General features: G+C 42.1%; 1 protein-coding gene across 1 annotated transcript; it reads left to right on the top strand.

The window, feature by feature from the left end:
• Window positions 1–556: 556 nt before the first annotated feature.
• On the top strand, window positions 557–26,192 carry sptbn4a (spectrin, beta, non-erythrocytic 4a). The gene is made up of 19 exons (XM_087177014.1): window positions 557–1,577; window positions 11,250–11,513; window positions 13,043–13,276; window positions 13,530–13,619; window positions 13,709–13,987; window positions 14,088–14,218; window positions 14,316–14,520; window positions 15,438–15,683; window positions 15,817–15,951; window positions 16,282–16,523; window positions 17,432–17,570; window positions 17,708–17,792; window positions 18,132–18,343; window positions 18,683–20,106; window positions 20,234–20,294; window positions 20,381–20,649; window positions 22,420–22,590; window positions 22,752–22,794; window positions 24,343–26,192. The coding sequence occupies exons 1-19, from the start codon at window positions 1,455–1,457 to the stop codon at window positions 24,640–24,642; spliced, it is 4,653 nt and encodes a 1,550-aa protein (XP_087033140.1). The 5' UTR covers window positions 557–1,454; the 3' UTR covers window positions 24,643–26,192.

The following is a 26,192-nucleotide window of genomic DNA, read 5'->3' on the forward strand; positions in this document are numbered from 1 at the left end:
TGACATATTTGCAGCAGGAGAATCATATGCAGGTCCCCTTAAAGAGGGTGAGCGAACAGTGATCAGAATCAGTCAGCTGCACCGTGGACCATGTGTGCATGCGTCCTCCTTCCCTCTCATTCAGCTGTTTTAAAACGACAACCCCCACCACCACCACCACCACCTTCCCAAATCCTGCTCCCGCTCCGAGTGCAGTCATTTCTAGTGCAGAGAAATGTCCCTGGTGACACTGAGGGATGACGCAGGCTCTCTCTTCCTTTCTCTGTTTCACTACCCCCCAACCCTCACCATCTTTTCCCTCTTTTGACTTGCTCTCCCCTTTTTTTTTTTTTTTTTTTGCTATGACGCTCCCCCCTTTCTCCATTTCCTCTCCCTGTCTCACTCTCCCCTTCTGCTCTTGCTGTCTCCCTCCTCTCTCCCCTCCTTCTCACTCTCTCTCTCTCCCTCCCTCTCTCTCTCTCGCTCTCTCTCTCTCTCTCTCTGCTCCGGCACTGCAGTGCTGATTGTGATTGCACACACACTCGCGCACACACACACACACACACCGACACTCACACAAGCACACACACATACACACACACACACACACAGGAGCGTAGCTGAGAGGCAAGGACTGCAGCAGCATGCACCAACCGCGGCTGAGCTGTTCGGGGACACGAGGACGGGGAACTGAGGAGAGAAAATAGTGTGCTATTTTCACACCAGCCTGTGTGTGCATCTTTTCAGCGGTGGGGACGATGCATTTCAAGAGAGGATAGCTTATGTTATCCGGCCTCCTCTGCACTGACTCTGCATCCCATTCACCCTGCTCCTCCCACTCCAACTCTTCCTCCTCCTCCTGTCGAAAGCATCGTTAGACAGGACTACAGATTGACCGGGACTGGAGAGTGGTGGATGGTCAGGTTTTGCCCTGGCTGAAAGATTCTTCTGTGGCTATGCTACATCTACATCTCCACTGATGGCTGGATTGTAATCGACATTCGGAGCTAGAAGATAACCCACAGCCCGCAAGGAATCTTGGATGAGTGTCATTCTTTACCGGTGTTGTCATTGGCGCATTTCCTCTATTTCGCTGGTTGCTTTTGCCTTCTCTGAGACTGGCTAGCAGGCACTGCAGCATCAGGACCGCAAGACCCATGAAGTGGTAGGGCATGAGGACCCAGGGGCGACCCAACGGAAGGGCTTGAGTGCTTCCATTGCTACCACTGCTGCTGAGGTGCTTATCTTGATTTTTTTTCTCCAGAAAAGGGTGTCTGGTGGGGGTTGGGGAGGGTGGTGACAGCACAGGTACCCAGGCCCCTGCAGAGCAGAGCGGGTGGCTCTTGCGTAGAGGAGGCAGGCAGGACGTCCTGTGGGAAAGGGGGGAAGAAGGGCTGGCTCGAGCGTTGGGCTCCTGATGGTGGCTATTTTTGTCTCCCCTAGCTGAGTGATTGGGACAGCGGGTGGAGGAGAAGATGCTTATGGCCCGAGACACGGCGCGGGATGAGGCTCAAAAGCTACACAGGAAGTGGCTGAAGCACCAGGCCTTTATGGCAGAACTGGCCCGCAATAAAGAATGGCTGGCCAAGATAGAACAGGTGAGTGGAGGGGACCAGGGCATGACGAGGGAGGGAGGGTTAGATGGGGAGGACAGATGGGCAGAGGAGGTGAGCTGAGGGGAATGTACCATGCCAAAGAGAGCACATGACCAAGACACAGTGTTGATGGTGGGTGTGGTGGCAGTGAAATGGAATAGGTGAAAGTGGGAGAGATGTCATCACTCAGTTTTCATTTCATCACTTTGCTTGGGGACATCCTGAATTACATTCTCAAGGTTATACTGTTATAGTGGCTGTGTTGTTCTCAGGTTCACAGGTGGTGTGATCCCTGTGGTTCTTTGGTCTTTTTGCACTGAGAGCAGACCATCTGAATTTCATTGCCTAGTTATGGAGGTTACGGTGAATCATGTAGAGGACACGTGAACCTTTGCAGCAGCGAAGGCCTGAACATACAGAGAAGCCACATTCATCTCATTTCCCTTTATTTACAAAAGGCACCTGCTAGGAACACACAGCTGATACGAAGTCAGCTCACATCAGGAAAACATTCTCAGGTTTGCTTTATTGCCCCGCAATTCCCATCATGCTTTGCTCCCCTGACAGAGCAACATCCTATCATCCACACAGAATGTTCTCCATGCCCTCTGCCTCAGTGAAGCTCAGGTGGGCTCTCGAGATGTAAATTAGTCAACGAGACTCCATTTCTGCTAATGGCACGTTGCATTAAGTCACAAATGTATTGCTGCTGTTCAGAAAAAAAAGGGATTTTCAGCTCAGTCACATGTCGAGCTGCTGAAGACGAGGACATGTACAGAATATGAGACCTCAGTGCATTTAGCATTTAGCTGAGTGAAGTTTGTATACCATCATTTCTGCTCATAATGTAAAAATGTGCAGTTTATCTGTTTTCCTTTGACACTTGCTGACTTTAGTTATGTACTGTAAATGTGTAATGATGTCAAATAATTGATTCAAATTGATTAGCTGTGGAGAGAAAAAAAAACTGTGATGTGGTTAAACCAGGAAGTGCTCTTTTGAATTCAGGCCCCCAAGCATCATAAGAACATTAGCAAAATGTCAGGGAGAAACCATTTGTGCAGCTAGAAGCCTTTTAATTTCTTCATTTTTATAAATATTTTAATTATTATTAATCATTACTCATTTTCTTTCAGGCAATTCACTGGAAAAAGGCTTCACCAGGGCAAATCTTATCAGTGCATTATCATTTATTGTGAAAAGTGTCTTCTGTTTTTGATTATTTGACACTTAGCTTTCTTACTTAATCTAATAACAACTGAGTGGCTTCTCTCAGTCCTGTATGAATATCAAAAGCTGGGACTCAAATATATCAAGTGCATTGTAGAAACATTTTAAACAATGTCTGTGTCTGTAGTAGTTTGATTTCAGCGTTGGTGACGTTTCTCCTTGACCTTGCTAAAATGTATTTACATCTCTGAGAACATCCTGAGAGGTTTTGTTGACATTTCCATGTGTTTTAATTATTAATTTTTATTGAATACATTAAGAAATTCATTAGACCATATAGATTTTAACACATTATTTTTTGTTGTACACACAGTATTATTAACTATTTATAAGATGGCTATGTAACTAATTATCTGAAGACGAGACCTGTTACTGTATATTACCTAATGAAGAAATCTTCATGAGCCATCTTGGTCGTCCATGTGTGAAATGTGTTTTAAGGCTCATCATGCTATAGTCTAGACCCTCCCATTGAGCCAGCAGACACCCCGGTTTAGTTCAGTCACGATGCAAAAGAGCTAAAAGATGACTTCTGATACGACTGTGTTGCATACAAATCAATGCGTGCAGATAGGTTTTTTTCTTTTAGCAGATGACGTTTTTTTTTTTTTCAGTTTTTTTTCGGAGCTATAGACAGTTTTTCTCTCAATTCCCAGGTTTAGTCACTGAATGTGAGCAGCCATATTCATTTGTGTCCTCAACAGTGTGATGTCCTGTGGCTCAGTAGTGCAGCATATTATGTTTGTTCAGGTATTGCCAGTTGAACCGTGCATTACAGGCTTTTTTATTCATGGTGGAAACACCCGAGGTGTTATTTTTACAATGTGCAGAGACTCATATATGGGAATGTTAATAATCAAATGTACTGTAGCAACAAAAGTCAAATGGAGCTGTAAAAGATTTAATATTGTCCAACAGATTCAGGTTTGGAGTCCATTATGAATGCATCATGGTTCTTGTTCTGATATTAGGGTTAGGGGTTATATAAATTCAAAATCCACTATACAAGATACTGGATGACAGGTATAGCTTAAACAGCACAAAAACAAACAAGCAAATGAGAGAATTTGCTGCTTATCTTGCTGAATATCTTTTGGTCTGAAAAAAATCAAGCAATGTGAAGCTGCACCTTGAGATTTAGGAAAAATTGTGATGGCCATTTATAACTGATATCTGACGTTTTATTGAGCAAGTGATTAATCAAATAAACTAGAAAATAATCGGCAGCTTAATCAATAATGAATATTGTTAGCGTCACCCTACTATGTATATATAATGTGTATTGTAGGTATAGTTTTTTAGGTTTGTAGATGTCCAATCCGAACACTGACTTCTCAACAAGCTTCATCCCAAATCATCAGCAAAGCTTTTTTATAAATGTTGTTGTTGTTTAGTTCGATGTTTGAGGAACTGTGAATGGAAGCGCGTGATATTAGCGAAAATGATCGTGCTCAACAGAAGGAAAGTGATGGTAGAGTTCAAGTGGAACAATGACATTTTTATATAAAGAATTTGAAGATCTGTTGTCAACCTCTGATCATATCCTGTTATTATTTTCTCTCACACTGAAATTACACACTGAAATTAATTTGCCTGTGTAGATAATCATTCAAGAGGAGCTGGACACATTTGTCTACTCAGCAGATGATTTTATGACCACGGTTTTCTGTGATACACACATGACTGGGCAAATCTAAAAATCCTTTCACCATCATAAACATTTCTTTATGAAATTAAATTAGCAACTGCAATGATTTTACATGAATTACATTTGCCACAGTAGGTGCTACAGTAAAGGGAATATAGTGTTTTTCTGTATTTGTTTTTTACGAGATACAATGTGTTATTACTTTTGCATGATGTTCAGTGGTGACATAGAGACAAAGACCTGGCTGGACACATCTAAGTTAAGTGTAAGCCATGGTTCTTTTATTTGGTGTTTTGCCTGTATTGGATTGTTATTGCATCGTTTACAGCAGAGATACAGACAGGACGAATGGGGAAAAGGGGGGGAGGGTGCAACATGCAACAAAGCTCCTGGGCCAGAATCGAACCATTTACATTACATGCACCTTATACAATTTGGCCACCGTGACACCTTGTAACACATAACCGGCTGCCTTTAACAGATGTAACCTAGTGAAATTTCAATATTTCAAGTTTCCAGAATTTAAAGGAATACAGTTAATGTTCCGGTTCTGCCAGTCATGTGACTCCACTCAGAGAGCTGTGTGTAGACTGACATCTCAGCTTGAAATGAAAACGGACTGAAACAGGATCCTGCTTTACTTCTGAATCATCAGCGCGTTTGTGTAACCTTTCATGCCAAATACCAGAGAAATAAGCTGAAAGGATTGACACTGAGTGCAGAAGATGGCTGCTCCGTAGAGGTTAGGGTTCTCTCCTGTGCTGTCTGGCATGATTTCCTAAAGTTCCTGTGCCCCATACACAGTCACAGAGACCCTCGTGTCTTCATAGCCCTGTTACCAGTATTTAATCTACCCCCACACTTCTCTCTGTCGTTACCTGAGAGACAGAGAGAAGAGATGACGCTGCGTCCTGATCGGAGAACTCTGCGTCCTTTTGGAAGGGTTCCCGCCTCGGCCCCTTACCTCTGTTCTCTCTCAGTACTTACTCAGCACATGAAGCCAGGCGCGCAGCTCCAGGCCGGCTGGTGTACGTGGAGGATCTGTGGGTGCCTCTCACAGCTGACCTTGTGCCAGGGCTCACCGTGGGCTCAGGGGTCAAAGCTTCATAAACACACAGATAAACCATGGGCCTGTCTAACTGGAGCACATAGATCAGTGACAAACTAAAGGACCCGCACCACACACATATTTGAATATGGAAACTGGTCATCAGTTGTTCACCTCTGTCTTGCTAGGGGCTGGACCGAATACATTTTACAGTCATCTGGGATCAATATGTATTTCTATTTTTCTATTTCTATTTAGTTGTTCTCTTACTCTTTATCTTCATCTCCTCCTTTGTATGTGTTTGGTAGGACTTTAGTGAAGGAAATCAACAGGGATGATGGCTTCACTTCAACACACGTTCAGCACATTTGTCACTGTATATTTGGTTGACATTATTCTACATTCTTCTAATTGTCATTAAATTCCATGATCAAACAATTAAAGCCCAATAGACCAAAACTAAGACTGTGTTAGTCCACCTCTTACTGGACCTTTTCCTCTGACAACATGTTGACAGATGTAAAGGATGAAATAATGGTGGCTGAGTTCAGTTTAGCTGCATCAGTTTCAGGAATCAGGTGTCGTTCATGCTATCGCACTGTCACACTGTCATGGTTTTACTGGGACACCCGAACAGAACAGAGCCAGAGATCATGTTATCAGTGACACCTATGCTTTTCCTACTATGACAAATGTCTGCTGTGAAAAAAGGCCTGCACTTTCTGGCATCCCTGCCCTGTCTGCAGCTCCAAAGCCAACCTCTAACATAGATAGCAGATGTAGTACAGTATTCTTTACATTTTTAAGTCCTAAGGAGTAATTGCATGAAATATCTGGGCACTGCAGCTTTTAACGAGTCTTACTCAGACAGGTGGAAATAGTTAATATGCATTTGTTGGGGATTATTTTCTGCGGTGGATTAACACATTTGGTGCTCTGGTGAGTAGTTTAGCAGGATGGTGTATATGAGGCTGCTGTGTTCACATTAATCAAAGACCATGTCATCCAGTGCAACGGTGGGGCCTTTTTATTAACAATTGTTCTAACAAATATGCCTTCCTTTTTCCACCATATGTTTTTAAGAGCAGAGAAAATCAGAAAGTAGAAAAAAACAAAAACAAAAAAAACAAAAATCCGCTCTCTCCCATTTCTCTCACTTTCTTCCTACCTTCCACACTAAATGATGTATATTTAAAAAGATATGGTCAACAACATTAACGTATACTTAATACATAACAGTGCCATTTAGTTATATATCTGGTAAGGTATACCATTACATTGACATTCAAACATGACCCAGTACTTAATTCCAAAGGAGATTCCCAACATCAGCACATCTTAAATGAGAGTAATCATGTTCCAGATTTTTAAGTTTACATCAAAGTGTGTGTTGTTTTTTTTTTTAGACAGTGTGACTCTTTGGTGTGTTTTAATTATTTGTGGAGGTCAAATTAAGTTTTGCATTCAGACTACAGTAACTCATGTATCTATAGCACCTCTCTGCTTGCTTTTCTTTCTTACAGTTTTTATAAGTTCACATTGTCATCATTACCTGTTTTGTGACCTACTATATGTCAGGCTCCATGAGATTAGTTTAGGTTATAGTAAGAGAACTACAGAATATTTCCTGTCTTATCATTTAACATATTAAGTAGAGAAGTCGCTAAAACGTTTTTCATCTATTTTCCTCTCATCTTTCATGAAGGAAATGTTTATGTCACACATTTCATATTGTAGAAATTCCAACACTCAACAAGCCTTCTAACACAGAGCAGGTGCAGTTTAAGAAGAGTGTTTACTTTAGCTGTATGTAAGAGGGAAGTTTTGACTGATCTGCTATTTTCATTTTGCACCATCCAATATGCAACATCAAGATTTTAGGAAGTTCCTACAAATTAAGTAAGAATAAACATGTGATACATATGCAGGGTAGTTTGGATGTTTTAATCTTTGCATTATACAGTTCACATTAAAATAATTACATTATTATATCCTGTAATTTACTTGTTACTAATACATGGAGTAGCAGTGCTGATATATGATTGCCAAAGGCTCATGCTAGTTCTCTGAACATTTAACTTATCCTAAATCGAACCTACAGCAATTCCTCACACTCAACACAGCTATAATATCACACGGCTAATAAGCTAATGCTTAGCATGCTCTGACTGAATGAATACTACATGCTCATATGTCAACTTGTCTAAAAGCCAACATTGCCATCAAATTAGCATCATTAATTAGGTCACATCTACTATAGTGCTATCCTGGCATTATGCTGTGTTACTGTATCTTTAGCTTTTAACTCTTAGCTCCTCAGTGTCCATGTGGCTACTGGTGTGAGATTTGGAGAAACCAAACGATGACCTGGTTGGATGGTTTTCTAAAATACCTGTGCATTAGTCATCCCAGTAACTTGCATCATGATGCAGCAAACATGGTGAATGAAGTGAAGGGGAAAAAAAGCTTACCGCACATGTTTTGATTGTAACATCTGTATATGCAGCACTATTATAGTCGTGTTCTATCTGTGAAATCTCATCTTCAGTTGTTCTGCATTTTAACTATCAGAACCATTCACATGCTTCTGCTATCAAACAGCCTTGTGCAAACACTATACAGATTGCAGTGTATTTACAATGAACTAGAAATGATCATAGCTGCAGCTGCAGGTAGCATCTTCTCTCTTTTGACTTGCTGACTCCAAACACACTCTAGTGTGTAAATAAACTTGGTGTTACATTGGGATTTGATAAATCACTTTGATATTTAGCATTCCTATTAATTGTTTTAGTAAACACTACATTGTTGTGATGCTCTTGAAACATCTTGTATCTCAAAAATCCTCTCAGGAATTAATTAAACTGGTTTAACTATAAATGTTTAACATCCTAGAGTGACTGTCCGTGGTTTAGCTTGTCTTGTCTTAGCAGCTTTGTTACCTGAGTGTATTTGCTGGTACAGTTTTTTATTAAAGTTTCTCACATCTTTAACACAGTATAGATGAACTTACCCCCCCCCCCACCTGCTGTTTCCACTTGCAGTTTCTCTCTCTCTATGAAAACCTACATCATCTGAATCACTACAACACCTTACTGTTTTTCATCTTACATGTAAATGATTTTAGTTATTTATTAACTTAGTGTTTATTTTTTTTTCATTTGTGTTGCCTTCACTGTCCTGACCTTTTTCTTTTGAATTTCCATCCTCACCCACGTGTCTGTATTTGTTGTCTGTTAAACTTTTTTTTTTTTTTTAAATAAAATGCTTTACTCTAAATCAAAATACTCTGATTACAACTGTTTTTACAGCCTCACCCATGATGTAAAATAGATAAGAGTTAGGGCCATAAAAATATATTTTAAACAGATGACAAATAACAGTATATAATGTTACAGTATCCAAACAATTGCTTTAATGGACAATACATTTCTGTCTGACGGCAATGGTAGCCTACTTTCAGAAAGGAAACATGCCACCAAGCATTGCATGCTATCCACGCTTTACTGGTCAGTAAATGGATTTTTAAAATCACAGTAGAAAAATTAAATTGAATGGCCGAAGCCTCCTCAGAAAAAAACTACACGTTTATGGCATTGTCTCATAAAGTGATAATGTTGAATCTATTTAGCATACGCTTTGTAATCATGGAATCCATTTATTCACACACTAATACAAAGCACATTGTTAAGAGAATAAACTGAAGTTAGTAAAGCTCCAGAATGCTTTGAGTACATAACAGCTGAAAGGTGTTTATACCAAGAGAGAAAAGTCCAGAACTGTAAATAGAGAAAGCTGGTAGCAAATGTTGATGTTACTGTTATAGATGGTAATGTTAGTGTTGCATTGTGGGTTGGGCTGATTAGCCAAAGTTGAATGTGAATGTCTGCTCAGCATTCAGGTGTTTCCTGTGTTTTGTGGATTCACCTTTGGAAAGGTGTTATACAGATAAGTTTGACAGTGTTACTTTTATGCAAACAGTAGACCTGGATACACTGTTGTTTGTGCCAGTAGTATAAAACAAGCTCTTTAATACCACCCACTATTTCACTATGCTGCATCAGCATTAAAAGAAAGCCTGCAGAATTTGGCAAGACAAAAACAGCCATAATAGCATGATTCATATGTGGTAGCCATTAAAATATCACACTATGTCAGCCATGACTGCCTCGAAAATTTACTTCACAGATGCCCTTTGGATCCAACTGTGCCCAGGGTGTAGCACGGCCCAGCACACCCGCAGCCTCGTTCCTGTTCCACAAACCTTTGATTCCTCCTCCTTTTGCTTCCCTTCTTCCTTTACTCTGCCTTTCTCTGCTCTCTCTCTCCTCTCTCCACCCCCTCTCTGATTCCTTCTCCCTCTGCTTCACTCTGTGTGTCAGTAAAGCCAAGAGAGAGCAGAGAGAGAGACCTGCTTTCTGCTGGCTCTGCATTATGAGAGGGAGAGCGAGGCTGAGGCAAGATGGGAGCGAAAGAGAGAGAGAGAGAGAGAGAGAGGGGGATGTGAGAGAGTGAGCACTAGCAGCAGTTAAGCAGTGAGCCTGTGCCAAGAGGAGGAATGCAGCACTGCATTATGAAAGCCATAGGATATAGGTCCAGCTCTCTGTGAAAGATAAAGGAGAGAAGCAGGATTTAGAAGATAAAATACATCATGTGCACAGTTGTTATTACAACACAAGCTAAGTAAATAATGAATTCATCACCCACTATCATAAATATCAGAGGAACGTAAAAAGAACAGCACATAAATGCTTTTTTCTTAAAACATGAAAAAAAAAAATCTGCAACATTATCAGAGGCTTTTAAGTCTCGACGCTATAAATGAGCTTTTGTGGGCCAGATGCAAAAATATCCAAAATCCTGTGAGGAAAGGAAAACACCTCTTATTCCCCTAAGTCTAGGTTTGGGAGGAGACCGGTAATAATCTATTTCAGGGAAGAGCTTCATTGACACAAAAAATGCCACCAGCTTTGATCTCGCCGCATCTCCTCATCCAAATCACGTCATGAACAAAGCCCAAGATTTAGGGGAGGGAAGAGGAGCAGAGGAGCACAGGCAGAGGACAGAGCGGGGGTTTATTAGACTTACCATGCATGATTTGTGGGTCAGCCCGGGGCCAAACTTTGCTCCATACACCTGCCTCTCTGCAAGCAGGGGGCTCCGAGCCTTGGCATGGAGCTGTGTTGTCCCGAGCTATTTTTGGGGACTAAAGTGAATTTAGCCACTCACTTTTTAGCACATTTGAAATAATGGAATAAATAGAAATGCAGATCCACAGGTTCATGGTAAAGAATGATGAGCATGATGTATTTAGGTAGTTTAGTCCATATATTATAGCTCTTTCTACAAATGCCAAGTCCTTTAGATAAAGACAAGTGATACAAGGTTACTGTTTATCTCAAAATGATTGTCATGGACATGAAAATGGATAAATCTCATTTTAGAAATAAAATAAAATCCAATCTAATTCGTGCATCAAGTCTAACGTGGTGGACTGTTCTGTGCTGTGGTTGTGCAGTTCACAGATTTCTGAGGCAACAATTATCTCAGCCCATAAGAACCATCCCTCGAAGCAAGAGCTGGCATTAAAGGAGTGTACAAGTGAAAACTCAGCCAGGAAATGACAGACCAACACACAGTTTTTAAATAGGATAGGTTTCACTGACTTACAGTAAACTGATGTGATGATTTTGATCTTGAACTGTGATATTCACTGGTTAGTTTAACAATTATAACCTTGTATGTCCAGGAGGGTCAGGAGCTGATCCAGGAGAAGCCGGAGCTACGTTCAGTCGTTCAGCAGAAGCTGGAGGAGATCCGAGAATGCTGGTCCGACCTGGAGAACACGACCAAGGCCAAGGCCCGCCAGCTCTTTGAAAACAACAAGCCCGAGCCGGCGGTGAAGAGCTACTCGGACCTCGACAACCAGCTCTCCCACCTGGAGCAGCAACCCCCTCAGCTGGAGCAGGCGCACCATCTGCCCACCTTCAATGAGCAGCTCCAGAAATTCCAGGCAAGTCTCAAGGATCTCCAGGTTCACTCTGAGAAGGTTGTGCATATGTAAAATCTTTATTTAGAGCTGATCTGAGGCCAGAAATGAACAATGTGCCTTGTCTAACACATTGTCCTCCTTCATACTGCACTGTTTAACTGCATGCTTAAACTCATGTAGACAAACTTTTATTCTGCAGTTTGCCTTAAACTGTTATTTATACACATTTGACATTTTTATACAGTGGGGAAACTGGACTGCTCACCTACACACCAGGAAAATTCCCACTTTAGCATGGTGATAATGTGAATCCATATACTGAGAAATTTCTACGTTTGAAATGTTATCTATTATATTTATTTTTCTAATTGTTATTTCTACTCTCAGTCTAATTATTATTCTTTATTGCACTCTAATCTCTCAGAGTTTTGCTGTATGAACATGTGACAAATAGCACCTTTAAACCTTGAAAGTTGAACCTCAGTGGGAAAAGGTTTTTGGAGCAATCATGAATGGCAAAGAAAAAGTTTAAATATAAGTTATAATAATAATAATAATAATAATAAATAGCATAGCTAGTATTTTTAGCCACTATTATATTTTTCACTGGGCTTCATCAGGTAGAATGAGATATTTTATTTAAGTAACAGAAAGTAACAGAAATATTCCATTACCAATGAAAGTATTAACAATTATAAACTCAAAAATGTTATTTAAATACATGCATTTTAGCAGCAACATGTTCCTAAAGTATCGAAAACAAAAGTAATCATAATGCAAAATGGCTTCATTCAGAGCATTAAATACATCATATATACAGTATATTACTGGAACATTATTACTGATGCATTAACATGTAAGCAGTATTTTATTTCTGTCAAAGTGGAGCTAGATTTATCATCTATATACTGTTGGGTAGTTAATCTATAACAGCCTTATAATTTATACATTTATCATATTATTTTTTCACAAAAGTGTAGTGGAGTAGTAGTGGAGAAAAAAGTACAATATTCCCTCTGAAATGCTGTGTAAAGCATATAAATATGAAGTAGCATAAATACCCAAGGAAAGAGCAAGTACTTCAAAACTGTATTTGAGTGCTGTGCTTGCGTGAATGCACTTGTGTTACATTTCAGAATTGTGCTTCAGTTTTGCCTAAATTAAATAAACAACTTGACTCCGCCCTCTGACATTTAACTCAACCAACAAGATTATTTCTCCCTCCACAGCATGAGAAATAAATGTTTGTAGAACTGCAAATCTCTGATCAGCCCTGATGTATCTAATGTTTTTGACAGACTGTATAGTTCAGCTTATTGTAGTTTATGTAATTTTCCCCAGCTCTGACATGTGTCCATGAAGGCTGCTGCTGTGGCATGTTCTTAAACACAAGGTTCAGTGGCATTAAAAAAATGCACCATATGCTTTTTCTTCCTTAAAGTGAGGCAGCCCATTACATAACCCCTGAAATGTTCTGATAGGAAAAAGCTGATGTGCCGAGCTGTGTTTGTCCATGCCTGTAACATGACCTTCCTGTTCCCTCCGTGCAGGCTATGGAGTCTCAGATAGGGGACTTTTACAAGGATGTGGGAGAGCTGGGAAGCTTGCAGGGGGTCTGCCTACCCCAGCGAGGGCTGATGGCAGGTGACAGGGAAGGCGGCGAGCAGTCAGGCATGGTGGAGACGCGCATCGTCCGCCTCATTGAGCCCCTGAAGGAGAGACGCCGCATCCTGCTGGCTTCCAAAGAGATGCACCAAGTCGCCCAGGACCTGGAGGATGAGATAGTAAGTGGCATACTTCTTTCCTCTGAGTTCCCTGTTCTTTCATTTCATATATTCCCTCCTCCATTTACAAAAGCTCCCTCTTGCACATCAGTTAGAGTCACTATATTAAGTTATATCATATTATGCCGCATGTATTTTAGGAATCAGAAATTAGAAGAATGAATGATGTGTGTCTTCCTCATGGCTTCAATGTTTTGCTCCTGTACATCAGCAGTGTGAAAGATGTAATGACCTGACTTTGGTTACTTGATAGCTGTGGATTCAGGAGAGGCTTCCTGTGGCCTCCTGTAAGGATTATGGGAATAACCTCCAGAGTGTTCAGCAGCATGTAAAAAAGAACCAGGTAAGTGTCAAAAATGACGTTTGGTCATGGTCAGCCGAAACGTGGCCTGACATCTAAGTCTGAGAACTTACCTCTGATTGGTCCTCCAGACTCTCCAGAGGGAGCTGACAGGGCGACGGGCTCGTGTCGAGGAGGTTCTGGACCGGGCGGGGATTATTGCTTCGCTGAGGACTCCTGAGGTGGAGTTTGTACGTGAAGGGGCGGGGCATGTGCGCCAGCTGTGGGAGGTTTTGCAGCTGGAGACGGAGAGGAGGTCTGTGATGCTGGACGCTGCCCTGCAGTCTCAGCAGTACTACAGTGAGGCAGCTAAGGTGGAATCCTGGCTGTCGGGTCAAAAGCTGCATCTTGTCAGTGAAGAGAAAGGCACGGTACGGACAGACAGACAGATACTCATACATGTCTCTGATGGAGTAAAACCTAAGTGAACATATGACACTGACATCCTGATGGTATTCTGATGTTTTTCAGGATGAGTCAAGCACACTGCAGCTGCTGAAGGCCCACCTGGCTCTGGAGCAAACGGTGGAAACATATGCAGAGACGGTCGGCATGTTATCCCAGCAATGCCAGCGTCTACTGGAACTGGGACACCCAGAAAGGTGCACCCACAGAGCAGCACTTTTTCTATCCACTGTGTAAAATAGTAGAAGAATACAATTGTCATCAATTATCTTGTTGCTGTAACATTTTCAACAGCGAGCAGATCACCAAGCAGCAGTCCCACATAGATCGGCTGTACGTGTCTCTGAAGGACATGGTGGAGCACAGGAAGACCAAGCTGGAGCAGCAGTACTGGCTCTATCAGCTCAACAAGGAGGTGGAGGAGTTAGAGAAGTGGATCACTGAGCGTGAAGCGGTGGCCAGCTCCACCGACCTGGGCCAAGACCTGGAGGACGTCACGGTCAGTACATCAACGCGGTTTTAGCTGCTACACCGCTCTGACCACAGGACAGAGATATTAAACTGAAGAGTAATTCATGAGTGAACACCATGAACCATGATGATATAACTATAATAATATGACATTTTTCACGAGAGCCACCAAATGCAATAGCATTTTTGATTTTATAATTGTATTGACATGAAAACCAACAGAGTTCAGTGAACATTCATTGTGTTTTGGACTCACACTGAATAATGAGAGGAGGACATTTTTTTCTGTAAGCTGAAGCAGAATTTGATGACCAGTCATGGTAGTACTGTATCTGATCTACAGGAGAGGCAACCAGACAAAGGCTTGGGGCTCCCGAAAAAAATGGGGCCCCCGGTGCCACTCATATTGGCACATTTTGCAACAACTATAAACCCCCTCAAACCTCCCATAAAGATACTATACAGTGCACTGCTGTAGCCCCCAACCCCTCCTAAGAGGGGAGGGGCCCCTGATGATGTGTGCTGTAGTTAGCATCTACCCATTGCCTGTGGGTGAGGCATTTATGGGACATCTGTAAAGTGTAGCGTCTATCGATAGTCTGCATATTGGATGGGCTTCAATGGGCTTCTTTGCCTGGGCCCCCAGAGTCTAGGACCGCCACTGCTAATCTCCCATATTGTATTTATGCAATAATGCCTTGCTCAAACTCCTCATCTCGTGTGATGGAACATCCCAGATGATGGCGGACCATGGCTGTTTTCCAGGTCATGGGTTTGAGGACAGAGAAGCAAAGATAGGAGGAAATATAGTTACTATAGTGGAAAGCACCCATTGTCTAAAATAATAGTTAGCATTTACTGCAGGTAAATACTGTTGTATCAGAATGAATTAGTTCATGTTATTGTGTCCAGTCCCTGTAGTGTTGTGTAGTTTATGTGTTTCAGGTGCTTGAGGAGAGGTTCACCAAGTTTGCCTCAGAAACCAACAACATTGGCCAGCAGCGCATGGAGCAGGTGAACAAGATGGTTAACGAGATGATCGACTGCGGCCACACGGACGCGGCCACCATCGCTGAGTGGAAGGACGGACTGAATGAGTCATGGGCCGACCTCCTGGAGCTGATGGAGACACGCAGACAGATGCTGGCGGCGTCGCACCAGCTGCACAAGTTCTTCACTGACTGCAAAGAGGTACAGTCAAAACAAATATCAGTCTCTGACTCATGTGTAGCGTGTTCTTCATCTCCAAGGTAGACTGTCTGGCTGTGACATGCGGCTTCTATTTTTAAAGCTCTCATCATGAGGACGTTGTCCTGTGTTGTAGGTCTTGGCTCAGATTGCAGGGAAGATGAAGCAGCTGCCAGAGGTGAGGGCGTGCCAAGCCAACATCACCAATCCAGCCACCCTGCAGAGACTCATGCACTCCTTTGAGCATGCCCTTCAACTGCTAGTCGCACAGGCGAGTGATATGACTTCTCTCCTAACCCATCGGTCACAGAGTGAACTTGCTGAGTGAATATGAATTTCACCAAACTTATTTGTGATTAGAAAAACTGTATAACTGGCCCTAACCCAGCCCTTAGGCTATAAAACTATATTTATATACAGATTTTTTTGCTTGTGTGTGTATTTGAAGTAGCCTGTTCATGTTTTACCAACAATCAGAATCCCAACGTAAACCAGTTCGGTTCAATTTATTTTCCACAAATACAACCTTTCTTGCATTCTGACTGCACTTACATTGACTTGTGATGAAGCCACTGTCTCCCGTCATCCCGTTGTGGAGCAGGTGAGGCAGCTGCAGGAGAACGCTGCCCAGCTGAGGACCATCTACGCTGGCGAGAAGGCTGAGGCCATCATGGTCAAAGAGCAGGAAGTGATGGAGGCGTGGAAGGAGCTGTTGAGCTCCTGTGAGGCCAGTCGCGTCCAGGTCACTTCAGTAACCGACAAGGTGCAGTTCTTCTCAGTGGTGCGTGAAAACTTGATGTGGATGGAAGGCATCATGGGCCAGATAGGATGGGATGAGCCCAGGTAAGATATATATATTTGATACAGTATGAGTTTCAGGTTAAGTTGCCACATTCAGTGCATCAAAGTCTGTGGTGTTGTGCAGTCCCTGTAGACAGAATGTCATCACTGTGCAGTGTCGTACTAAGCTGCTGTGCCACCTTGACCTACTTTCAAATGACATCTTCATTCAATTTTGCATATGTAGCTGAAGACTATAAATTTTACACTGTAATCACTGGCATTATTTGACATTTCTCCCAGTTTAACTGTTCAATAAGCCTGCGACAATTCCAACTTGGCTTGAAATCTTTTAGCAGATGTCGATATATCAACAAATGCATCAACAGCCAGCACTATGGGGCTGGTAAAGATGGCAAAACATATGTGCATGTACTGTATAGGGCTGCAAGTGACAGGTTCTTGCATTTAGAGCTGAAATATCAATTAATAAATCAGTTAATCAACAGAAAAAAAAGGAAATATTTTGATAATAGTTTCACTGACAAAATTGCCTAGATACAGTTCATTAATGGTGGAGATTTGCTGCTTTTGTGCGTCTTAAGACGTCACCCTGGATGTGAGGATATTGTAAGGAACTTACAATGGAAGTCTGTGGTTTATTTTTTAATCAATAAATTGTTTAGTCTGTTAAATGTCAGAAAGTCCACCCCCGTCCAAGGTGAGCAGCAAATAAGGCAGGTGCAAATCTGACTTTGACTTGACAAATTCTCACACTCATGAAGCTGAAACCAGTGAATGGTCTGCATATTTTCTTCAGAAAGGACTTCAATTGTTAATATAACCTCAACATTTATGTCATTTCAGTTTTTGTTTTGTGTGTGTGTGTGTGTGTGTGTGTGTGACAGACATACCATGTAAAGTATTTGTCACTTAATCTAATCTTTATAAATTGATCTCTCCATCCTCAGGGATTTGACGGCTTTAGAGGGGATGATGAAACAACACCAAGAGCTGAAAGCCAAAGTAGACGGCCGCAGCAAGACCATACAGCAGTGTGCAGATCTCGGCAAGATCCTGATAGCTGCAGGCAACCCTGCATCCGAGGAGGTCAGGCTAAAGAACTGTACAACACATCTGTATTTGTATCACGCCACAAAAAAATTTCATAAAACCTATACAATACTTCATGACGATGTAGCGGCATGTTGTTGTGGTCATGACTGTAAATCTGTCTGTCACCACAGATAAAAGAGAAGTTGGACAGCCTTCTGTCTAAGCAGAAGGATCTTGTTGAAAAATGGGACAAACACCAGGAAAAGTTACAGCGCAGTGAGTAACTCATGTCTCCATCAGAGCAGAAGCAGCTCTTAACACAACACATTGTTAAATGCCGAATGGACTCAAACGCTTTTTCCACTTCGTCCTGTTATGTGCAGTTAATGTATCATGAATCATGTATGAATCTTATTGTTCTTCTTGTTTGCACTGACATCAACCACTCACTCTGAACATGAAATAAATGATAAGATAAACATCCGAACTATGATCTCACACATAAAATGTCCCCATGATATACACACCAGCATGTAAACAACAGATTTTCTACTGGAGCGTGTGTTAAAATGTGGTGTAATGATAACCGTGTTGTTGGTCTGCTGTCACCTCCAGAGCAGGAAAAGTTCCAGTTTGCCCAGGAGACGGTGAAGGCGGAAGCCTGGCTGAAAGCCAAGGAGCCACTGATCACCTCCAGGGAGCCTGAAGGAGGAGAAGCCCAGGCCCAAACAGACGAGGCTGAGCAGCTCATCCTTCGCCACGAGGCCTTCCGCAAGGCTGCTGTAACCTGGAAAGAACGCTTCAGCTCCCTCCGCCAGCTTTCCGCAGTAAGCTTGACTGTAGATAAATGTTTAATCAGTTTGGTGGAGTCACAATTTAATGCTGCTACAGGAAAAAAAAAAAAAAAAAAGTGACCTTGGCTTGTTGTGTTTGCTTAGCAGTTATAGGCTCATGCATTGTTATGGGCTTATATCTGTTTCATGATGTTTACTGCATGTGGTGCACCCTAGCTCCCTGCACCCCAACTGCTAACAGCATTGTTTACATTGTTACACTGCTTTGAGCAAAAACTCCTGATAACTAGCTATACCTCAGTTGTATTGGATCCACCCTGCCTGATTTCTGGTTTGTGTAGTGTTATTATTTATTTAAACTCTTTCTTTTAGGCTGAGAAGAAAAAAGAGGAGGAGAAAAAGACAACCCCACTCTCCAGCCGAAGGATGTTCCCATTATCTTGTCTGACTCCAAACGTTCCCTCAACCAGTGCTACCTCATCTTTCTTGAGGCAAACAGTACAGGCACATATAGAACCCAAATCCTTACAGACCAGTCTGGATCTAGGTGCCACCCCTGCAACCCAGAGATTGTCCTCAACGCTAGCAAGCTACAACCCAGTCATAAACGGATCAGGCTACCACGGACTGGAGCAGCAGTGCAGCGGGAAGTTGGTGACCTCCTCGTACCTCGGGATGAACCACCAGGCAGTCGGAGGTGGGAGTGACTCCGGTTTCTCGGTGTTGACCTCACAGAGTGGTGGAGCAGACACTTCTACTTACCTTGGGATAAACCATCAAACTGTTGGCAGTGCAGAAAGCTCTGGGTACTTTGGAATGACTGCTGCGTGTGTAAGTGGTATGCAAAACCATTATAGCAGTGGCAGATTAGGAAGTTCGGGTAACCTAGCTCAGCAGCCAAGCAGCGGAGGTATGGGAAGTCCTGGCTTTCTCCCTCAACAGAATATGGGTAGTTCCGGATATTTGGCCCAACCACAAAATGTGGGAAGTCCTGGATATTTGGCACAACAGCCTAATTTAGGGAGTTCAGGATATTTGGCACAACAGCCTAATATGGGGAGTTCTGGGTATTTGGCACAACAGCCTAATATGGGGAGTTCTGGGTATTTGGCACAACAGCCTAATATGGGGAGTTCTGGGTATTTGGCACAACAGCCTAATATGGGGAGTTCTGGGTATTTGGCACAACAGCCTAATATGGGGAGTTCTGGATTCCTAGCGCAGAATTATCAGAGCAGCGGGGGATTGGGTAGCTCAGGCTTTCTGGCACAAAATCATTTCAGCAGTGGAAGTCTGGGCAGTTCTGGTTACCTAGCTCAGAGTGGTGGCATCATGGACCCTAAGATGGCGTATGCATGGCAGCACCTAAAAGCTGACTTCATGCAGCCCAGGATCAACCACATCCACAAGGCAGTAAACCCCCTCCTAGAAGCCAGCAGAGTGCAGCGGGAACAGTTCGGGGACATCCCAATGGCAGATATGATGGGGCCAGAGTCCGGGCTGGAGCTCCTCCACGGCCGTCTCCAGAGGGATCCCCGTGGCAGCCGCTCTGACCCTCAGATGGACCATCTGAGGCGAGAGAGGGAGTACAAGCTGGGCAGACAGACCTCCAGCGAACAGGAGATCCAGGCCAGGCTGAACGAGCTGCCAATGATTGTGCGTCAGGAGCGCTACCGGAGGCGTCTGGAGAGGCAGTCGTCCAGTGAACAGGAGGGCAGCGGCAAGCAGAGGCTGCAGAGGCAGGATTCAAGTGACCTGGAGGGCTCCATTAAGGAGGGTTCTGACAAACGCTCAGGGTATGTAAAGAGTCGTGCAGGTGACAGAGAAATTCAAATGATCTTCACAAAATTTGTCCTAATGATTTTTAAGGTCGCATAATGATTGTGTGTGTCGTTGGGTGACTCATGTCTGTTGTCACTGCAGGGAGAAGAGATCTACCATGGCAGAGATTGTAGAACAGGTCCAGGAGAGAGAGGCAGCACATGTGAGTTAGCTTACATACACTGTTTTGTAGGTTCATTGTTCTTTGCATGTTTGTGTCACATTAAGTTTTTTCTCTGCTTTTCTCAGGCACGAGGAGAGCCTTACCGGCCTCCAAGCAGCCTCTCAGCACCAGTGACTCGTTTTGACGGCCGTCCTCGTGCCCGAGACCGTCCAAAACCAAGGAGGAGGCCACGTCCAAAAGAGCCTGAGGAGACACGACGTTCTCGCTCAGCCCCAGCAACTGGAGCGCCAACAACACCCCAGCCGCCTTCACACACTGCCCATAACGAAGGCTCCCTCTACCGCAAAAAGGCCACCAGCTCTGACCTAGAAGCTCAGCAGAGGAGCCCCAACAGGTACAGCCATCACAGACAAATAATACAGAGGACATAGCTTACAACCCCTCCTCCGAACAGAGAATGTCCAGTTGCCGCTTTGCAAGTGCAACATGGATTTCTGCACATGTTGAAGTGGTGTGCACACACTTTTTTATAAACCTTTCCAAGACCAAAAACGCAAGAGCCGAAGTATAAGGAATGGAGTGAACTGCATGTTCATCTGTATTAATGTAAGATGCAAATGTTAGTAAGTACAACTAACTAGTTAACTAACTACAGAGGCCAAGGAGCACATCATGAACTACTTAGTTTGTGCAGTTATGTTCAATTAGAAATGTGTGTGTCACAGTATTTCCCCCGTGTGGAAGTTGACCCTGGATGCTATTAGCATTAGCATTTTTCCTGCTTTTCTTTGGATTAAGGGATGTTAACATTTAAGTAACCCCAGCCAACAAGGTAGTGATACATTTGTTATATATGTACAGACGCATTGCTGTTTCTTTATTTCCATGTCTTTTACATGGATCATTAAATGGTTAGGACGTTGACTTTTTGCCTGGGACAATGTAGCTTTAGCATCAGTCTTTAAGCACAATGGCATGTCCACCAAGTGCATATTTAAGACCCCTTCTTTGACAAGAATAGAGACCAATTTGGAGCTGACATCACAGTTATGTCAGTGCGGTCGCGAGTGCACTGTGGTGGCAGAAAAACAGTGGAAACAATAGAGTGAAATAGGCAATAAAGAAATAAAATGTCTTGGATGTTCGATATCACAGTAGGAATGCAAAAAAAAAAAAAGATCGCCTTTGAAGCTAAATACAGATGTTTATGGTTACAAGCCATAAAACAGACAGGCTGGACTGAAGAAATCTCCACTGTTTATCACACACAAAAATCAATGTGGCCACAAAGCTGGCATTCTCAGTATGGCTATTTCATAATGGTAAATACCATTGACCAACATTCGCAAAATTAGCGTGTAAGCAGAAGTAGCATGTAAACAAACCAAATTGCCCATAGACAGTACTCAGTATTTATCCAAGCATTAAATTAATGAATGGCACATGTGGTAATATTATCTATGATATAGCATTTACTTTGCACTATGACTCAGTACAGACTTGGCTTAGCCTTAGGACCACACAATATCATTAGCATTACAGTTATAATGTACCACTGAGGATGTCTTACATAGGAGGCATCCATGGAGTCCAGACTTTCACTTATTCACTTATTTAACCTGTGCTCTGCTGGAAAACCATTCAAATAATTGGAGAGGGTGTCCAATTGATTTATATTCCTATGTTGTACATTGACACCTGACATCGCTAACTGTAAATTTCTGCCACCAGTTCAGCTCCTCCCACAAAGCACATCATCTTTGTTACAACAGGAGTTTTGCTTTAAATGACAGTAGCTTAATTAGCTAGCTACAGCTGTCAAAATCAGCCAGAGACAATTTTCATTTCAGCTGGCAAAATAAGAAACCTGTTTTTCTCTTCCACTGTCTGAAATCAAGGACCCATTGTTTCCAAAATGTAATTAATTTTGAGTTAATCTACCATGGTTATCAGTGTAAACTGCATATGCACTGTGCTAAATGGGGAGTCGACAGGCCTAACAACACTGACTAATGCGGCAGTTTGCTGCTGAGCCTTTATAATGACATTATAAATGAGTCATATAAAGGTGTTGTGTCCATCTTTAAACTAATTTGTTATCTCCAGAAATGTTTTCAGTCCTAATCTGTACATATCCACTGAATTTATCACTTTGATTTTACAGTAAGTCCTGGGTGAATGTATACTGTGTGCTGAAAGAGGGAATGCTGACCTTCTACAAGGATGCGAGGAACCACAACACCACGTACAACGGAGAGCCTCCCGTCGACCTTAGTAACTGCACATTTGATCCTTCGATGGGATACAAGAAGAAGAAAAATGTTTTCATTCTAAAGTAAGAACTGTTTAATGTTACAAATTTGAAATCGTGATTTTAATAGTAAAAAGGTGTAATGTTTCTTTACAATTAAAATAAGAAGTTAGAGCCTATAGCTTATGTTTGATATGACTTGGTTATAAAAGAGGAACTAACTGTCCCTGTTTTCTTTGCAACAGACTAAACGACGGAAACAACTTTGTATTCCATGCAAAAGATGAGGTAAGAACATTTATGTTTAAGACATGTTTAAGATCAGGAAATAATCCACCTTCCTTACTTTAAACCTTCTGTGCGCCACATAAGAAGACCATGAGAGACCACACCTCTAAGAGCAAATAAGACATGTCTACACATTAAGATTAATAGTCTGAAGTCTGGTGATAGTCTGTACTTTTATTGCTGTTAACAAATCCCATAAAATGACCAAATGCAAAATGTATCCTACTAATAGGGTGTGTGTAACCAAAACCTGATACATCTACAATATAAATCTGTTATTATCAACATGGGCGCTGTGGCTGAATCCTAAATCGCCCTGCTGAAATACTTACCAATGCACCAAAGGTGTGTTAGTCAACAGCTGAAAATAGAAATGCACTATTTTCTCCAGTTTGAGTAAATTTTGCTAAAAAGTACAGTGAGCAGGTGTTTTAAGAAATTACTGAGCCTCTCAGTAATTTCAAAAAAGATGTTTTAAATCTTCAGTAAGAACCAATGAACTCGGGGCTGAGAGCCACAGACAGGGTGTGAAAGTCAGATTTGATTTTAGTCTTTTCGTGACATTTGCTGACAGTGAGAAAAATATACAGTAGAATATTGCTAAACTTATCTTGCTTGCTGAAACAAATGAACAGATTTAGAAGTGCAGCAAAATGGATCGACATTTACTTTGCACCAAAATACATTTTCAAACCAAAATACATTTTCACACATTTCAATCATTATCTTATGAAAATAAATGTTAGACATTGAATCACTTTGTCTATTTTTAATTTTCCTTTTGTATTTCTCTATTGAATAAATAAAATAACACAAGATATGAGCACGATATATAATATAGGGGAACATTTATTTTTTATTTGATGTCTTAGGGAATTATCTCGATGCAATGCCTATATGGAACCTGGAGTCTTTACAGTGTTTAGGTTGTAAATATACTTATTAAAGCCTTTCATTCACTTTAGGAAAACAACCCAGTTCCAGCTTTTAAAAGCTGCACCAAGTAATTTCACATTTTAATGGCCCCGTGTGGCAGTGGGAGAGAGTAGATAGTATTCTTACATATTTCATGCACTTCATTTATTAGAAAGATGTCAATTAATGGCCAGTGGTGGAAAACAAGAAAAGTGTATGTACTGTACTTCAGAACAGTTGTAAGTACTTTGTATTTTACACTATATTTCAGAGGGAAATACATGGTAACTGGTGTGGGTGGTTTAGGAAAGAAACCGTTACACTGAGAGAGGTGAAGCCCCAAAAACAAGTGACGGATGTGATAAAGGAAAGGTACAATACTCTGTCGAGGTCAGATTCAGTTCAGTTGTAGTTTTCTGTGAACTGGAACTCTTTGAACTGACACCTGAAAATAAGTTTGTTCAAACAAGGGGAGTTTACACAGTTTCAGTTGCTCTTCCCTGTTGCAGGCTCAGACATATGATTCCTACCATGACAGGATGTTGTAAATCCCAAAACACAATATGAAAAACATGCAAAACATAAGAAAGAGACTCCTTATATAAGCTGTCTGTCTCTTGCTGGTTTCTGTAGGAGGACCTGAAGGCCTGGACTTCAAATATTACCACCTGTATAACTGAGCATGAGGCCATGGCCAAGTGGGACAAGCCTGGCACCTCGTCCATGGACCCTGACCGCTCGGAGAGGAAGGAGAAGTCGGAAGGGGACGCGGACGCCAGGTCAGAGAGGTCTGAGCTCGTCGAAGGGGAGGAGAGGTCTGAGAAGGAGAGGTCAGAGAAAGGGGATGGCTCTGAGAAGTTAGACACATCAGAAATCGCCGACAAGATCGAGGGCGGGGCGGGGGGCTCCAGCACGTCTGGAAAAAGCAAATGAGGAGCCCCCTTTGTGTTTTAATGTTACTCACAGACAAAAGGCGTAGGAGGTGGTGGGTGGGAGGGATGGATGGAGAGCATGTGCAGCTAGGTTTGCAGATCCTCAGTCACAGAGCTGGAACACACTGAGGCCATGGTCCTTGGACTGACTACTGTAACTGTGACAGACTAATCTCTCAGCCCCTCCCCTTCACCCAGGCAATACATCAGTGCTTGCATCGTGCCACCTGCTGGTAGATAGGAGGTTGGCCCAGACAGATAGACAGACCGACAGACAGACAGACCGACTCCAACAAGTGGTCCCAGGAATTAGTCACTGTCATGTCCCATTGTTGATCGTTTAATCTCTTGGATTCACAGCATCCTTCTGTATGTATCTTTGACTGATAATGTAATGCTCTGTCGATCTAGACGAACCCGAGAAGTGGTGAATGAAATGTTTCACAATATTAAAAAAAAAAAAAAGAAAAAAAGTTTTTTGAAGCAATATACTTTTTTTATTTCTTCTCTTTGTTAGAGAGAGAGAGAGAGAAAAAGGGAAAAGGAAACAAGAAATAGTTGCAACTCTATGATTTGTCACTTCCACGTGAGCTTACTCCAAGCAGTTGTGCACCTTAGACACTTGACACATCTGTATACTAATCATAACAACATTTAATCCCATCACACGGCTAGCTTTCAATCATGTTAATATAATGGAATGCTGGTGTTAGCCACCTGACTTCATCGGTCAATGAATACACATTTCTACTGTTTCTTTTCAGTTATTATTATCATTATTGATATTATTATTATTTATTTATTTTTTGTTCACAATGATCCATGTCAAGAAAAGAGCTTTCCATCAAATTCTGATCCATTAACCCGAGGTGTGTTGTTCAAAGTGGCAATGCTCAAAGTAACACTAAGCCTATGTGACACAATGCCTTTGTATACATGACAAAAATCAGAACATTGCATGAGATAGTCTGTTAGTGCACCTGTTAAAACTTGCCTTTATTTTTATGTTCTTGAAATAAGTTGGGCAGTATTGGAATTGCAATAATAATTCAATGTGAGTGGGTGGGTGTATTTTGCTATCATGGGGCCACACTTCTCAAAATCCAGAGGTAAGTTTGACAAAGTAGGATTGTCTTCTATCCACAGTAAGCATGAGAACAAGGGGGGAAGGGCGGGGGGGGTATACTGTACCAGAGTATTGACTACTCCTTGATCTGTAACATAAATTAAGAAGCCAAATGGCCCCTCCGCTGTTTGTACTGTATTACTGCAGTTTATTTTCCTCCGAATGTACTGATCTCAGCTGTGAAATGTTCAATCACCACTGACCTTGTGGTGCCCGAAATTGTAAAACCCTGAAGCAGTTCACTGAGAGCTAAACCTCTCTGTACCCTGTGTCTTTCATTTGAAGTTCAAACTGATTGGAAACTCTCCACCAAAGGCAAGTTAAATGTAAAACTGTCATGAGTCCAGTCATGAATTGTATATATCTATCTTTGTATGTATACCAATAAATCCTGTGCTCTAATAAAACAATACTCTGAACTGAAA

The sequence above is a fragment of the Seriola lalandi genome, unplaced genomic scaffold, assembly GCF_002814215.2.
Source record: "Seriola lalandi dorsalis isolate HSWRI2012SDOR001 ecotype SW California unplaced genomic scaffold, Sedor1 jcf7180002054577, whole genome shotgun sequence".
In the NCBI taxonomy this organism is placed as follows: domain Eukaryota; kingdom Metazoa; phylum Chordata; class Actinopteri; order Carangiformes; family Carangidae; genus Seriola; species Seriola lalandi.